At 36.6% G+C, this 16,010-nt stretch overlaps 1 protein-coding gene across 1 annotated transcript in view; it reads right to left on the minus strand.

The window, feature by feature from the left end:
* KLHL1 (kelch like family member 1) overlaps nucleotides 1–16,010 on the minus strand; it is a 257,625-nt gene that overhangs the window by 74,041 nt on the left and 167,574 nt on the right. The window contains exon 7 of the mRNA XM_006761432.2: nucleotides 8,361–8,585. Coding sequence (XP_006761495.2) covers nucleotides 8,361–8,585 — 225 coding nt within the window. The remainder of the gene's footprint in view (nucleotides 1–8,360; nucleotides 8,586–16,010) is intronic.

The following is a 16,010-nucleotide window of genomic DNA, read 5'->3' on the forward strand; positions in this document are numbered from 1 at the left end:
AAGAAATCTCCCATCATTTCAGGATATGCAAATTAGCCTTCCAGCTCCCTGGCTGCTGGCCGCCATATTGGCTGGCAGTTAATTTGCATATTTCCCTGATTAGCCAATGGGAAGGGTAGCAGTCGTATGCTAATTACCATGTTTCTCTTTTATTAGATAGGATAATAAAACAAGAATAGATAATAACAAAAGTTGGAAAAGATGTGGAAAACTGGCATCTTCATACATTGCTGAGGAGACAGAAAATGGGGTAGTCATTATGGAAACAGCTTGGTTGTTTCTCCATTAGTTAAAGATATAGTTACCATATGAATCAATAATGCCCCTCTTATGTATATATCCAACAGAATTGGAAACATATATGTACACAAAAATGCATACATGAATGTGCGTAGCAGTTTTATTCATAATAGCTAAAAAGTGAAAACAACCTAAATGTCCTTTTATTGATTACTAGAGGCCTGGTGCATGGGTGAGTTCCAGCTCACCTGCCCCAATTGGGGTTGATCAGGCCAGGCCTGCGGGGGGAGGGGCCACAGGAGGTTGGCCAGCCAGCCCTGCCCCTTGGTTGAAATCCTGGCCCAACTCCTGGTTGAGGGGACAATTTGCATTAGCCTTTTATTATATAGGATGCATAAATAAAATGTGGTAAATTCTAACCATGGAATAGTCTTCAGCCATAAAAGAAATTAAGTATTTATACAGGCTATAAAATGGATAACTATTGAAAACTTTATGTTGTGTGAGGGGAAACCAAACATAAAAGGCCACCAATTATGTGATTCTGTTTATATGAAATGTCCCAAACTGGCAATTCCATAGAGACAGGAAGTAGAGTAATTGTTGTGAAAGGCTAGGGAGATGGGGCAATAAAGAGTGACTGCTATTCTTGTACAGGCTTTTTAGGAAGACAGAAATGTTTTGGAATTTGATAATGGGGATGGCTGAGCATATCTGTGAATATACTCCAAGTATCTGCTCTATATGTTAAAACTTAGTTTTCTGGTATGTGAATGTTATCAATTGAAACTAAAAAACACAAAAACAAAAAGCCCTCACCATGTATTTAACATACAACATGGTGCCTGGCATTTAGAGAATCTTACTAAATAGCACTAAAGTAATCTTTATCAATTTTTCCTAAACTAACTTAATTGCAAAAAGTTTATTGAACTAATATTTTATTCAATTTTATACAATATAAAATGTGGTGAAAAAAGTCATGATGTACCAAAATGTGCCTCAAAGACATAAATGCTAAAATGAAAACTCTTAGCATATTGAGCAAACTGTGCTCTTAATTAGTTTAATCCTCTAGGTAGATGCATTGCTCCCTTGTGTCATAGACTTAAAATGAATATAATTTTATATACTATTTTATGCAGCAGAATGTGCCTTCTTCATTTATTGATAACTATGAAATATTTTTGACCACATAATCATCTTTAGCAACCAAATAATTCATCTGACTTTCTTGTAAAGTCATACAAGGATTTTTTTTTTCCATACAAATTAAGGAGAGGGGAGCTAAGCTATCTGGGTTAAATAAAATATTTTGCATTTGTATTTAATATTTTTAAATTTTACTTTAGACTCTAGCCCCTTGTCACTTGAATATATTATATTAAATTACATAGTCAGTTTTGTAATTACACTGGATACCACAAAGTAGGCACTGATTCACTGTGGGAAATAACATAGTACCTTCTGGTTTCTGAACAAATAGAAAATTAGCTCAGGCAGCTGTTGGTTTATACTTGAAACTAATCTTGAAGATTATACCAAAGGGAGAGTCATGATATGTGTTTGAAAAATTAACATCAAAATTGTAAAAAACAACAACAAACAATTAGCAAATCAGAAATCAGTTCCAGCTTCCTCAGTGAGACAGAAATTCAAGGAACTGCCTTTAGGGAATATCTTGGAGGAAAACTTGATTTGTGCTCTTTTTATTACCACATATTCTCTTCAGAAGAGCTACTGTGTCTTCTGCACTCCCAGGCAGTGAAACAGCAGTGCCTGTTGGGAGCTTGTCATAATTGGTTCTGAAACGGAATTTTTGGACTAGAACACTGATTCTTTGTCCACTGGAATTGAAGAATGAATCCACGAACAGAAGGTGGTATAACAAAGGTGGAGATTTATTGAAGAACAAGTACAGACTCCCACATGGGGAGAGAGAAAGAGTCCCAAGTAGGGAGGCAGAAAGGGTAACACTGAGTTCCTTTTCCCTATGGCTTATAAAGGCTGCAGATCCTTGTGCCTTGATATCCCCTCTGACTGGTCACTATTCCCTTGGACTGGATACTATGGTAATTCCTGGGCTCAAAGGTCAAACCTCACATGGGACATGAGGGGTTCTCCTCCCTCCTTCCTTATTGTTTTCCTATTCCCTTTGGGCTTTCTTCTTCTTCTGGATGAAGGGCTTCCTTCTCTTTATTTTGTAAATATAGACCTTGTGCTGTTCCCAGCTCCCTCATTCTATGGAAATGCACCTGTTGCAGCTTTTCAGCTCCCCTATTCTATGGAAATATACCTTCTGCTGCTCTGCAGCCCTGCGCTTCTTCCACGGTCCCCTTGATTTCTAAAATTTCTAAAACTTCCTAAATCTGTCCTATATTACCCCTAAAATTCCTGTCTTAATTGGATAACATCAGGTTACCATCAGAGCCCAGCTTGGATGTGGAACTGCTAACGGCAGAATCAGACTTGTTGGTCCAGAACATTCCCTCCTCATCTCCGCTCCCAGTACGGTGGTAAGAGTATCAGAGATAAGGAAAAAATGCCCTAGGAAATTGATGTGCAAATGTAAGTAAATCACCATGTGTCTCTGGCCCTATATTTTAGGAATAATAGCAGATAGGTTGGTCAAAGTTAACTTGCACGGAATGAGCTTTATGCCCACATATAACTCCCCTATCCACTATTGAGTGATTGGGGAGCACACAAGAATGGCAAATACCTCAGCTTTTCATTAAGCTAGTCAAAGTATCTGATATGTTCACATGAGTGCACAGTTTAAAATTACATATTTTAATAGTTATAATGACTGTTAAATAGAATTAGAAGAGGAGAAAGAAAATGAAGAAAAAGAAATGGCAGGAGATGAGGAAGAGGAGGAAAAAAGGAAGAGAAGAAACAGAGGGGGAGATGAAAAGGCTAACAGGAGAAAGAGGAAATGAGAGAGAACTTGTCAAGGAGGTGGGGGAAGAGAAGGCGAAGATAATCACCAATAATAAATAAAAAAGAAGTAATTAAGTAGGGAGACAAGAATTTGAAAAAGATATAATAAATTGTCTCACAGAGATAAAGGAAGTTATCGATACCATTAAAAAGAAGAAAGTAATTATCATTTATTACCAAGTAGGAACATGATCTCAGTCATGTGAAATCTAAATGAAAGGAATTTTTAGGGGTGAAAGAGGCAGGTTTAGGAAATTTTAGAAATTAAGGGGTCCATGAAAAAAGCACTGGACCACAGAGCTGCAAAGGGTACATTTCCATAAGACAAGGGAGTTGGGAGAGGCAACAGTTACATTTCCATAGCCCCACACTTCCCAGCTAGTGACCAAATCAAAGGGGACAGAATAAAGAGAAGAAGGAAGAAAGTCCAGAGGGAATAGGAGAACAATGAGGGAGGAGGGCCCCACACTTCCCATGTGAGGTTTTGACCTTTGAGCTCAGGAGTTACTATAGTGACCAAATCAAAGGGGAATATTGACCAATCAGAGGGGATATCAAGGCACAAAGAACTGCAGCCTTTATAAACCATAGAAAAAGGAATTTGGTGGGACTCTTTTCCCCTCCCCACATGGGAGTCCGTGCTGTGGGATTCTCTCCTCCTCCCCACATGGGAGTTTGTACATGTTCTTCAATAATTTCCACCTTTACTATACCACCTTCTGTCTTTGGTTTCATTCTTTGACTCTGATGGACAAAGAGCCCAGGAAAAGCCATCTTGCCCAGGGAACGCTGCACATTCCAGTCCAAAACTCCCATATCATAAACTGATGAACAAAATAGATTCAGAAACATAGAAGCATGGAACAGAAATAAATCTCAGAGTGAAGGCAAGGGTGGGTGGCTGGGTGGGAAGAGATTAATCCAAGAACTTATATGCATATATGCATAACCCATGACATAGACAATAGTGTGGTGAAGGCCTGAGGTGGGGAGAGGGCAGGCTAGAAGGGGTCAATGGGGAAGAGAAGGGGACATCGGTAATACTTTCAACAATAAAGATAAATTAAAAAAAAGAAAAGAAAACAAATTGAGATCAATACATACAATTAGTATCATGATACACACAGATTAAGAATAATTTGAAGGTCTGGATATTACAATTATTTATCAAATAAAAATTTAGTTTATAAGATATGATGCATTAAATAAGAAATATAAACACCTATGTAAACAGAAGTCCCTAGAAGAAGAGAGAAGATAAATCAAAGGCTGATATATTATATGGAAGGAACAAGAATTTTAGTCTGAGGATGTTAATTGCATTCGAGTATGATACATAATGCTGAACTTCCCGAGATGAAACTGATCATAAAGAATGTGATTGATCCTAAAGGAAGCACTCTGGTTCATCACAGAACATACATGTGTCTTGTGTTATTACCGAAAGGATTTAGAGATAGGAAAGGCAGTTAGGGAAGGGTCCATGGGAAAAGAATGCATATGTGATGGGTCAGAGATAGCTCCAAGCAGCCACATGGTTTTTCTTACATACACAGAGGACAGAAGAATGTAACAAGACTAGAGGCCCAGTGCACAAAATTCGTGCATGGGTAGGGTCCCTAGGCCTGGCCAGCAATCAGGGCTGATCAAGGCCTTCTTTCCCCAGCTGCTGGCTACCAGCCAGAGCCTTCCTTAGTTCTGTGCCACCCTCTAGTGGTCAGTGCATGTCATAGTGAGCGGTCAAACTCCTGGTAGGTAGAACTCCTGAGCAGACAATTTGCATATCAGCCTTTTATTATATAGGATAAGGGGGAGGAGATGGGGGAAGCACTGGGTGAGCTTTGAAACTTTGGAACTGATACCATGCATGGAAAAGGGGGAAATTGGAAAAAACACAGGGGACATAAAATGAGGAAGGGTCCAATTAGAAAGTAGCACATATAGACAAAGAAGCTGCCAGCATCTATACACCCTTAGACAAAGAGACTTCACTGGTTATCCATCTGGGAACCCCTCCCCATGTGGTAGTTTGTACGCTTGCAATAAATTTCCATATTTTGGCTTAAAATCCTTTGTCCATGAATTTTATTCTTCAAATTATGTAGGATAAGAACACAGATCCAGCTTGCCGTTCAGGGTAGCACGATCAATCTAGCTTCAACTGATTGGACCTGGATTGGCATCCATGTCAAAGGCAGCTTTCTATCTACCGGACATTGCTAGCACTTTGTGAGATGCTCTGAAATGAGAATGATGCCTTCTGTGATGATATTACCTACTAACTCAATCAGATCAAATCTTGGGGAGTTTTTTAGTAGAGGATTTAAAAAAACAACAACAACTGAACAAAACCAAAAACTCTTAGGAAGTAAAACACATAAGAACCCAACAGCATGCTCTATATAGGAGAGGTGACCCACCTGACAATTAGAAGTGAAGGAAAACAACAAAATAAAAAATAGGAGGAGAGCCTTCATCATGAAAACAGACAACTATGAGAATTGCTATTGAGTCAATAAAACTTGTGGAAAAGCTACATTACATTTTGATGTTGTGCTACTTGGCACATGTAACTTTTTATGTAGCCTTATTTCCACATGGACCTTTACAATGAACTCTTCAACAAATACGACAAACCAAAGACACTGTGTGAGATTACCATCCTGCTCAGCCCTGGTGCTGGTGTAATAGAATTTGAGGCAAATAGGATTTAGTATACTTGAAGCACATGGAATTATACCACTTAAGGTGCATTCTTGGTGAAACATTTTCATGTATGTTCTCTTGACATGTAAATATCCTACATAATCAATATATACATAGTTAAACCTGGGTATACCTTAATAGAAATGAATTAAATTTTCTAAAACAAAAAGGGGGAGACATTAAATTCTAAATATTCCAATCCACACTGCATATTCTCTATATTCCCCCAAAACAGGAACAGAGGCTGTTAGTTAACTAATAAAAACAACATATAGAGCTTTTATATGGATATGAAAGCCAAAATGCTCTAATTTATTTGGGAGGAGAAACCATTTAAGAAACCTTCTATATCCATGAATATTACCTGGGGAAAATCATTTGGTATTCATGTTTCTCATATTCTAATTTGGTTCTATATGATTTACAGAATTTAAGTGGCTTTTATAGAAAACACAGAATTTTAGAACTTAAACTTTCTCAGACATTTATTATTATTTTATAATTTTACTAAGGAGCAAACTGAAGAAAAGGAGGTACAAGAAGATGATCAAAAAGGTAGAAGATGGAAATAATAATTTAGTTAATCTATTTTAATAATTTATTTTTTATTTCACTTAGATTGATAGCAGTGTAGACAAAAATGAGGAATGCAGTTTTGGAGAACTCAAAGTTAGACTATCCTATATAATAAAACCCTAATGTTGCAAATCGACCACATGGCAGAAACACCTGCTGAATGACTGGTCACTATGACATGCACTGACCACCAGGGGGCAGACACTCAACTTATGAGTTGCCCTGGCCCCTGGCCAGCAAGTGGATGGTGTCAGGCCACCAGCCAGGGGGGTGCCAGTGGGGGGCTCCCCCAATTGCCTTGCCCATCCCGCAGAAGGAGGAGATTAGCTGCAGTGGTGGGGGGTGGGGCAGCCAGCAGGTAGTGCCAGACTGCCAGCCAAAGAGGGTGCCAGTGGGAGGCCCCCCAATCATTTCGCCAGTTGCCCCACAGATTGGCCCTGATTGCCGGCCAGGCCTAGAGACCCTACCCTATATATTGGGAACAGTCTCTTAGATTTAAAAATTAAAACCTGGCAAGGTTACTCTAACACTGAAAAAACAGGATGATGCAGTGGTGACTTGCATGGACTCTGGCTTGCACATTCTGTGGTCAGCCCTGACTCTGACACTTATAACTGTGTGACAAAGCCAATTACTTAACTTCTCCCTGCTTCAGTTTTTCCACCCAATAAGATGGGGAAAATGGTACTACTGCTTCAGAAGGATAATGTTATGTACTATTTTTTATAATCAGGGCAAAAAAATGTACCTGTCCTTACAACAGCAAGGTGCCTTTCACCTGCATGTAAAGTATGGTCACTGGTGCATGCAGTGTCCTGGATTGCAAGAGGGATGTCTTATTGCTGGTTTAGGCCTGATAACCCGTGAGGGGTCCCAAATTGTGAGAGGGCACAGGCCGGGCTGAGGGATCCCCCCTACTCCCCCCAAGCATGATTCCATGCACTGGTCAGCTAGTGATTAGTATTTGTTTTTGAAATGCTCTCTAATTTTGCTTGTCTATTACCATCTAAATCAGTGGATTTGCAATTAAACCCTGATATCTTTCTAATGTGTATATTCAAAGTATATGAAAGACACTTAGTTAACTCTCTGTCATATTCTAGGTCTTCAAAAAAAGTAATTTGCATTTCATACAATCCCCATGATACAAAATGCAAATTCAATAACTGTTAGTCTTTATTAAATTCCTCTTTTTCAAATATTTGTATGGGGCTTGACAATTATCATTGTTAGATTTTTTATCTACTTAATGACCTTGAATTGGTAGTGAATTAGGAAACTAATTCTGGCCCAAAATCATGTCAATATTAAATAGTAGATGGAAGATAAGACTCACAACCAGATCTTCTGATATAAGTGTAGTTCTCTTATCTTCAGGTTACTCCACAGTAAAGATCAAGTGAATCCTATCATATTGACACTTGGTAACAGCTGAGGAGTCACTTTTTCTAAAACTATATTTCCTTCTCCCCATGATTTTTCAAGATGGAAATAATGCAAATATATAACAAGACTTGTTTATCCAGTAATGTGGAATGAGTCATCTTAATCCACATTAACTGTTTCTTTTTCTGAACTATATTGCTCTGGCCTCTCCATGATTGCACTGCATTTGTTATATCAAATTTCACATATTAAATGAATGTCAGATTGTGAAAACATTGTGGATAGTTGGAGGTTTACTCATTTTGGTATTGTTAACATCTCTCTCAACAATTAAATGCACATTGGTCAACACAGGAAAATGTGAAGAACTTTAAAATAATGCTCCAAATAAGCCCTGGTATACCTAAAATTAATAATAACTGATGACAATAATACTATACTTTTATATATTTTTTCACTATTAATAAAAATGTTTTTAAAAGTAATATCAATAAAGTAAGAAATCTTACCTAGACCATGTCGATGTGTTGACATCGGTGGTAAGACAGTCCAGGTCTTTGTTTTGGGATTGTAACATTCAACAGTGTTCAATGTCTTTAAGCCATCTCGACCTCCAATTACAAAGAGCTTGTCATCAATAACAGCCACACCAAACTGCAATCTCCGGCCATTCATCATCCCTGCCTGGATCCACAAATTTGTTCTGAGGTTATATTTCTCTATGGTTGTAGCTCCTGATAAAACAAAATCACATAGTCACCATTTACTACTACAATATACAACTCGATCCAGTTGTACAAATTATTAGTAGTGTAAATTTAGGATGTGAAAATGCTCTTGTCATGTCCATTTTTCTTAAAGAAAACATGTCAGAAAAACAAAGGGATTAGTAATTTAATTACTACTACATTTTCTCTACCTGGTGGATACTTATGATCAAATGGACACAAATGTTCAGCTTTTTTTGAATTACATATTGGTGTCATGCTAAAATATAGTTAAATGGAATAATTTTGGTCATTATACAGTTCTAGCAGTAGATTTTACAAAGTCCCTCTATCACTGTTTGCCATTTAAAGAGTATATCATAATCCTAGCCTGAAAAAAAAAATAACCTTTTTAATGCCTAAGCTATGCATATTATATGTAATTCTGAGAGTTAAGAAGTTAATTTAATAAACTATTTACCATGTTTCTCTTTAAATTTGTCTTATGCATTAAAAACAAAACTTTTAAAAGTCAACTTTAAGATATGCAAACAAATGTCAGTTATGCTTGTTTTTTTTTAATCCTCACCTGAGGATATTTTTTCCATTGATTTTCAGAGTGAAAAGGAGGGAAGAGGAGAAAGAGAAAGAGAGAAAGAGAGAGAGAGAGAGAGAGAGAGAGAGAGAGAGAGAGAGAGAGAGAGAGAGAGAGAGAGAGAGAGAGAGAGAGAGAGAGAGAGAGAGAGAGAGAGAGAGAGAGAGAGAGAGAGAGAGAGAGAGAGATCAACTGAGATAGACACATCCATTGGTGTTTCCTGCACTTACTCAGATTGAGGGGTGGGGGGTAAGGGTGGAGAGCAAACCTGCAAGGCCCTTGACTGAGAATTATTGAATGCAGGCTGATGCTCTGACCACTGAGCAAACCAACCATGGCAGTATGATGCTTTTTTAAAATATCTTTTAAAAAAATGCATTTGGAGAATACTTCAATAGAATTTAGAGACACATGATGATCTATCTTTATCAATCATGTTATTGTCTTTCCTAAAGGCTTTTTATGTATAGAGGCCTGATGCACAAAATTTGTGCAAGAGCAGGCCTTCCTTCCCCTGGCCACCAGCATTGTAAAAATCTTATAATCATAACAATACTTTTTGAGTGATTAATAAGCAATCAACATCTACATTTCTCCCTGCTGTAAATAGAATCCATTTATAAGGTAGTAATAGTCTGATACGTAGCTATGTGTAGAGATATAAATGTAAGTATGTCATTAAGCTTAATGCTGGATTTTAAGTGGATATATAAATCTCAAAATCCAGCATTATGTTTGGTTTAAACTATTTCTCATTCAAAGCCATAATTGTAATTATTTGTATTATTTGTAACAGTTCACCTTAATAACTAAAAATTATTACTGTTAAAATCTTAGAAAAATCAAATATTTAGGGAAGTTGGCAAATCAGATAAGCAAAATACAAAAATCAATCAATGTAAGGTTTTATAAAATGAAAATCACCTAGATCATATAAAGAACATAACTTATTTCAAATAGTCCACTAGAAGTAAATTATTTAAAAGTCAAAGCAGCAGGATAGTGACTAGTTCTAGATAAAGAAAAAAAAATTAAAGCTATTAAAATAAGTCAATTTGAATGAATGGGAAGAATCATACTAAATTTTAATAATATGACTTGTTATTTCACATGTGAAAATTATTTTCTTACATAATTACAATTAATAAAATAATGATATTTTGTACAAGGCATTTATGAAATTATATTTGCATCCCTCTAGAAATTCAATTGTAAAATATTAGGAAATACATTTTTAAAAGCCAGACAATCTCTAAATACAAAGGAGTCTTGAGGAAAAGAAATGGCCTACTAAATATTTTAAAAAATATTGTATGCATATAGAGATTTTAAAAATTGCCTTATGATGAAGAATAATTACTATGTTAATGACTCTGAGAAGAATTCCAGAAAAAACTCTAATACATCTATAATAATAGAAGTGTAATATGCTAATTAGACTGGACATCCAAACGACCTTCCAGACATCCTTCTGGATGAAGCTGCAGCAGCAGGGGCCAAGTCCGAGGCAGTTAGGGGCAATCAGGCAGACAGGCAGAGTAGTTAGGGGTGATGAGGCAGGCAATTGGTTATGAGCAAGTGGTCCTGGATTGTGAGAGGGATGTCTGACTGCCGGTTTAGGTCCAATCTTGCAGGATCGGGCCTAAACCAGCAGTATGACATCCTAACCCAATGGCTCCTGGATTGTGAGAGGGTGTACCAGGCCTGTACTATAAGTATAATATTATAAATATGGCTGTTCCAATTAATGTAAAACATTTTATCACTCAAAAGAAGCAATGTTTAGATAGCTAGGTATCCTTTGGAAAGAAACGGATGAGTAAAGTTGGACTCTGCCTATTCTTCACACCAGAATGACTTTAGTTGAATCAATAACTAAAGCACAACACACGTGGCCACAGAACTCACCAAGTGTTTGGTTCTCTTTTCAGGGCTCCACATAAATAAACAGACAGGGATAATTTAAAAACAACCTGGTCTGGGTCATGCACTACTAAACCTTAAATGTCTTTAATTTTTACTTTGCGGTAGGAATAAAATCAAAGGCCCATGAGGGAGAGCCACAAGACCCAGAAATTATATTTATCTAAATATGTCACATATGAAATACACAAGCAAACAAAAAACCAAACAAACAAAAGGCTAAGAGCATTAACAACAAAATATTTTTATAAATATAACAAAAAATTAATTTCCCTGATACATAAAAAGTTTTTTTAATAAAACAAGAAGTAAATATACAGATAATCTATAATAGAATTGTAGACTTGAAACTTACATACTCTTATTAATCAATGTCACCCCAATAAATTAAATAATTATTTTTAAAAAGAGGTGACTTGGAAACATTAAATAGAAATAGGCTAATGACATAAGCATGCAATTAATATGAAAGCTATGTTCATGACATGCAAACTTCAGAAATGTATTTATGCTTTCCTAACAATTAAGTAATTCTAAAAAATTTCCAAAAGGGTTAGAAAATGTAACATTTTGATGTTGACATCAAAACCAGTTGGCTGCTCTGGCCAGTGTGGCTCACTTGTTGGAGTGTCTTCCCTTGCACACAAAGGTGATTGTTTGGATTCTAGGTCAGAGTTAGAGCATATACCTAGGTTGTGAGTTCAGTCTCTGGTTGGGGCAGGTAAGAGAAGCAATCATTTGATATTTTTCATGTCTTTCTTTCTCTCTCCCTTTGTCTTTCTAAAAAAATCAGTAAATATATCCTGAGGTAAGGATTAAAAAAAGTAACAACAAAACAAAACAAAGCTGGATGACATTAAATGGATGCAGCTTTCTGAGAGGTGTGAAGTGTGTGTGTGTGTTGTGTGTTTTAAAATACATAGTAAATTTAGGAAATGGGGTACTTGAGTTTTTTTGTTTTTGTTTTTTTAACTTCTTATTTTATATATTTTGCCATAAATATGTCTTAGTTCTATAATTAAAATACTGATTTGTTATATTTAAAGACAGCTTTTGGTATTGCTAATAATGTTCTAAGAAATGGACTTTTTTGGAAAGGTAAGCTAAAGATGATAGTGTTGTGATCATCATTACTTCCAACGAAGTGCTCATATCTATATACTACTATACAAAAGTCTAAGCGACTGAACAACTGAACGACTGAAGGACTGATCAACCAGTCACTCTGATGTGCACTGACCACCAGGGGGCAGACGCTCAATGCAGGAGCTTCCCCCTGGTGGTCAGTGAGCTTCAACAGCAAGAGTGCCGCTCAGCTGACCGACCCGTGAACCTGGCACCTGGTGTCAGTTGGTCAGCTGAGTGGTGCTACCGCTGTTGGAGCGCACTGACCACCAGGGGGCAGCTCCTGCATTGAGCGTCTGCCCCCTGGTAGTCAGTATGCATCATAGCGACCAGTCAACTGGTCATTCGGTCATTCAGTTGCTTGGGCTTTTATATATAGAGATATTTTTCCTATACATAAATACCTATGATAAAGTTTACTTATAAATTAGGTACAGTAAGAGATTAACAAAAATAACTAATAGTTAAATTGAATAATTATAACAATATATTGTGATGAAAACTGTGCAAATGTGTCCCTTTCTCTCTCTCTCTGATAAGCCATTTGATAATTGAGAAGGCTGTTAAGTGATTAACGGGTGGGTAGCAGAGTGCGGAGATGCAGGACTAAGGGTTGATTCATGTCCTGGGCAGGATGGAGGTACACAATTCCACCAGGCTACTCAGTACAGCATGCAATTTAGAACTTATGGAATGTTTATTTATGGAATTTTTCATTTAATATTTTCAGAGCATGGTTGACCACAGGTAACTGAAACTGTGAAAGCAAAACTTTGGATAAGGGGGAAATACTGTAGGTTATTAAAATACCTTAGGTTCCAACAAACACTTTCCACACAATTATATTAGAATGTTTCTAGCTTTCATTAAAAATATGGGCACTGGTGAATGAAATTTTAAATGCCTATAATGACATTTGGGTTCTAGTTCTTAGTATTACTGATTGTATGGCAGAAATTGCACAATCATTAAAATGTCTCTTCATAAGTGTACTAAAAGAACAAGAGTTCTCCACTTAAACTGTAAACTCCTGCAAAATACATGCTTGCCTTTTTCATAAACCAGCACCCACCTTTACCAAGATATATTAATTGAAGGCTCCCTGGGATCTACTGATATTTATTCATTTCAAGGTGAACACTTAAATTAGTAACACATTAGGTAAAAATATAATGACTTCTACTTATCTTTAGATCTTTTACTTCTTATTTTCTGTGAGTCTCTAACATGGCAGTAATTTAAGCCAGCCCTGAGGAGTCTCACTCATGGCCAGAGAAGAGCCACGCAGTGGAGGAGTAAGATTGGGAGTGCATAAAATACAGGCACAAACACACACAGGCTCATTCCCCTGTGGGTCTGAAGTAATTCCATTACTGTATATTCACAGGGAGATTGATAAAAATGATGTACTAGGTAGTCAAGGATTTATAAAGATAGTGGTCATTTTATCACAACACATGAATTTATTATTCAATTCACATTGATTGAAAGACCTACAGAATGTATAGTGACTTGGCCCAATTCTATGACAACTAAAAAGTAAACTAAAGTCATTGATAGACTTAATTTTGAGAAATTTGACCTACAATTTTAACTTTGATCCATCCTCAAAGGGGACACAAGAAATAGTAACAGCCTAGATAGTCATTGAGCTTGTCTCTTTCGAGTGAAGCTGAGGCTATGAAAGAAAACTTTGCCGATAGGTCACTCACTTTTCACCTGAGAGAGCCTTTCTTCACTTTTCAGTGAAGTCATGACTTCCAGGACCTGAAAGTTTCTTGTCTGCTGACTCACTGGGAACAATATAAACAACTGACATTTAACTTAACAAATGAGCATATTTTTTTTTTTTCCTGATTATAAACATTTTTTTAAATAAATAGATACTTTAACTTCATTTAGTTTTTCCCTGAGATCTTTGGGGAAGTATGGTGCTTCCCTAGAATATTGCTTAGCGGCCCAGTAAGGAGACATCTATTCCATAAAACAACCCTTTGTGTCTGAAAAACAAACCGGCCTCAGGCTGATATGATGTCATTCATGGTTTTCAGTTGTTTCTATGGCTCTGTGCAAACTGATGACCTTAAACTGGTAATCTCTAATGATATACTTCAAGTTCAAAAATGAAGTACTCAAGTGGAACCAAAGTGACTGAACGGAGTTACTGAGGCAGACATTCAAAAGGGCAAAGATGAAAGAATACGCTTTCTCTGATTGCACTGCTTTTCTTCAAAAAAATTTGCACAGCATTTTTAAGTTATTTCTCCCACCTAATTGCAAATGTTCAGGGTTTTTTTTCTGACCAGGGAATGCTAAGTGAATCATTTTCTTAAGCCACATGATGATTACTATTGAGTTAAATGCTTTAAAAACTACCCAGTTGTAGAATTGCAGCATGAAAAGCTTTTCTTTAAACGTTCTTGATAGAACAGCTTGTCCAGTTCAAGCCAAGGAAGTAAAAATCAGGTCAAGATGGTTAATTCTATCTCTTTATTTCACTTTCCATTTTTGCCTTTCAACAATACTGATAATAATGCAGGGAAAAGAGGCACATTTAGGATAAAATGACCTGGCAAAGTCCTTTGAATAAGAAGAGAAATGTATCAGGAGTTATCCCGAGGTTAGATAATTTTTAAATTTTATATATGTGAAAATCTGAAGTACACATTAATTATATTACCATGATTTAGGCTCTATAATAAAAGATTCAATAAAAAAAATCTCAAGAAAATAATTTTTATTTTATATTTAAGAATAGAAGCTTTTCTGGCCTTTATGTTTTTTAATGATCAATATTCTCCTTATGATTAGCTATATTAATAAAATTTGTTTTGCATTCCTGTGAAAGAGGTGGGGCTGTCTCATCAGACACCAGGCTTAGTGAAAATCGATAACTGACCTGTGGCTGCGACTAGGCTGTCAACAAGGGGACAATGCAAATTCACAGAAATAAGACAGTTGAATTCTTCTCTTGTCCACTCAATCAATTACTATCTAAGAGAAGAGTCACTGCCACTGTGACCTTGACATGCCATCCGCCTACTTGGTTTATCTTTCACTGGGCTCCATTTAGTGTTCACATCTATCTCCCATAAGATGATAAGCAACACAATGCAATAGTGCTATTTTCTTAAGTGCTTTTCTCTCTTTTGCATTAAAAGAATATCAGTTTGAAACATTTTCAGCTTTTAACTCTTTGTTTAATCTTTTCCTTTTTTTAAACTACATGGTTTCATAAATGCCTTAGTCCCAGCCAGAGACCCTGTGTTTGCTTGCTGCCACACTGTATGTAGGAAGCGCACTGGCTGCTTTGTCATGAAGAAAGTGATGCCTCGTAGAATCTTGATTCTCCTTCAGCCAAACAGAGGCTGGTTTTTCATAGGATTGTACCTACAAGAAGGACTTTGCAGTTGCTATCAGCATTATACCCTAACATTCTAGTCCTATTTCTCTGTATGAAAGAGCATAATTCTACACTATCTCCTCATGTATAGACAGCCCTGGCTTGCATGTTTCCGATATCCATAAATTTCAGTTACCATGCTTTGGTTAAATAACACCAGTCCCCCTATAAATTTCAGTTACTATAATACACGGGTTGGCAAAGTAGGTGTATAGTTGTGAATATGTGAAACACAAAGTTTATTCTTGTTATCATTTATTAATTATTGTATCATTTATTTGTATTACAACTATAAACCTACTTTTGCCCACCCCTGTTTTTAACTGTGAGTAATTTGCATAAAGTACAAACTTTGCTGTTAGCTCTTCAGCCCACAGATGCACATCATAATCAGTGGCCAATCATG

This window comes from Myotis davidii, unplaced genomic scaffold, assembly GCF_000327345.1.
Source record: "Myotis davidii unplaced genomic scaffold, ASM32734v1 scaffold277, whole genome shotgun sequence".
In the NCBI taxonomy this organism is placed as follows: Eukaryota; Metazoa; Chordata; class Mammalia; order Chiroptera; family Vespertilionidae; genus Myotis; species Myotis davidii.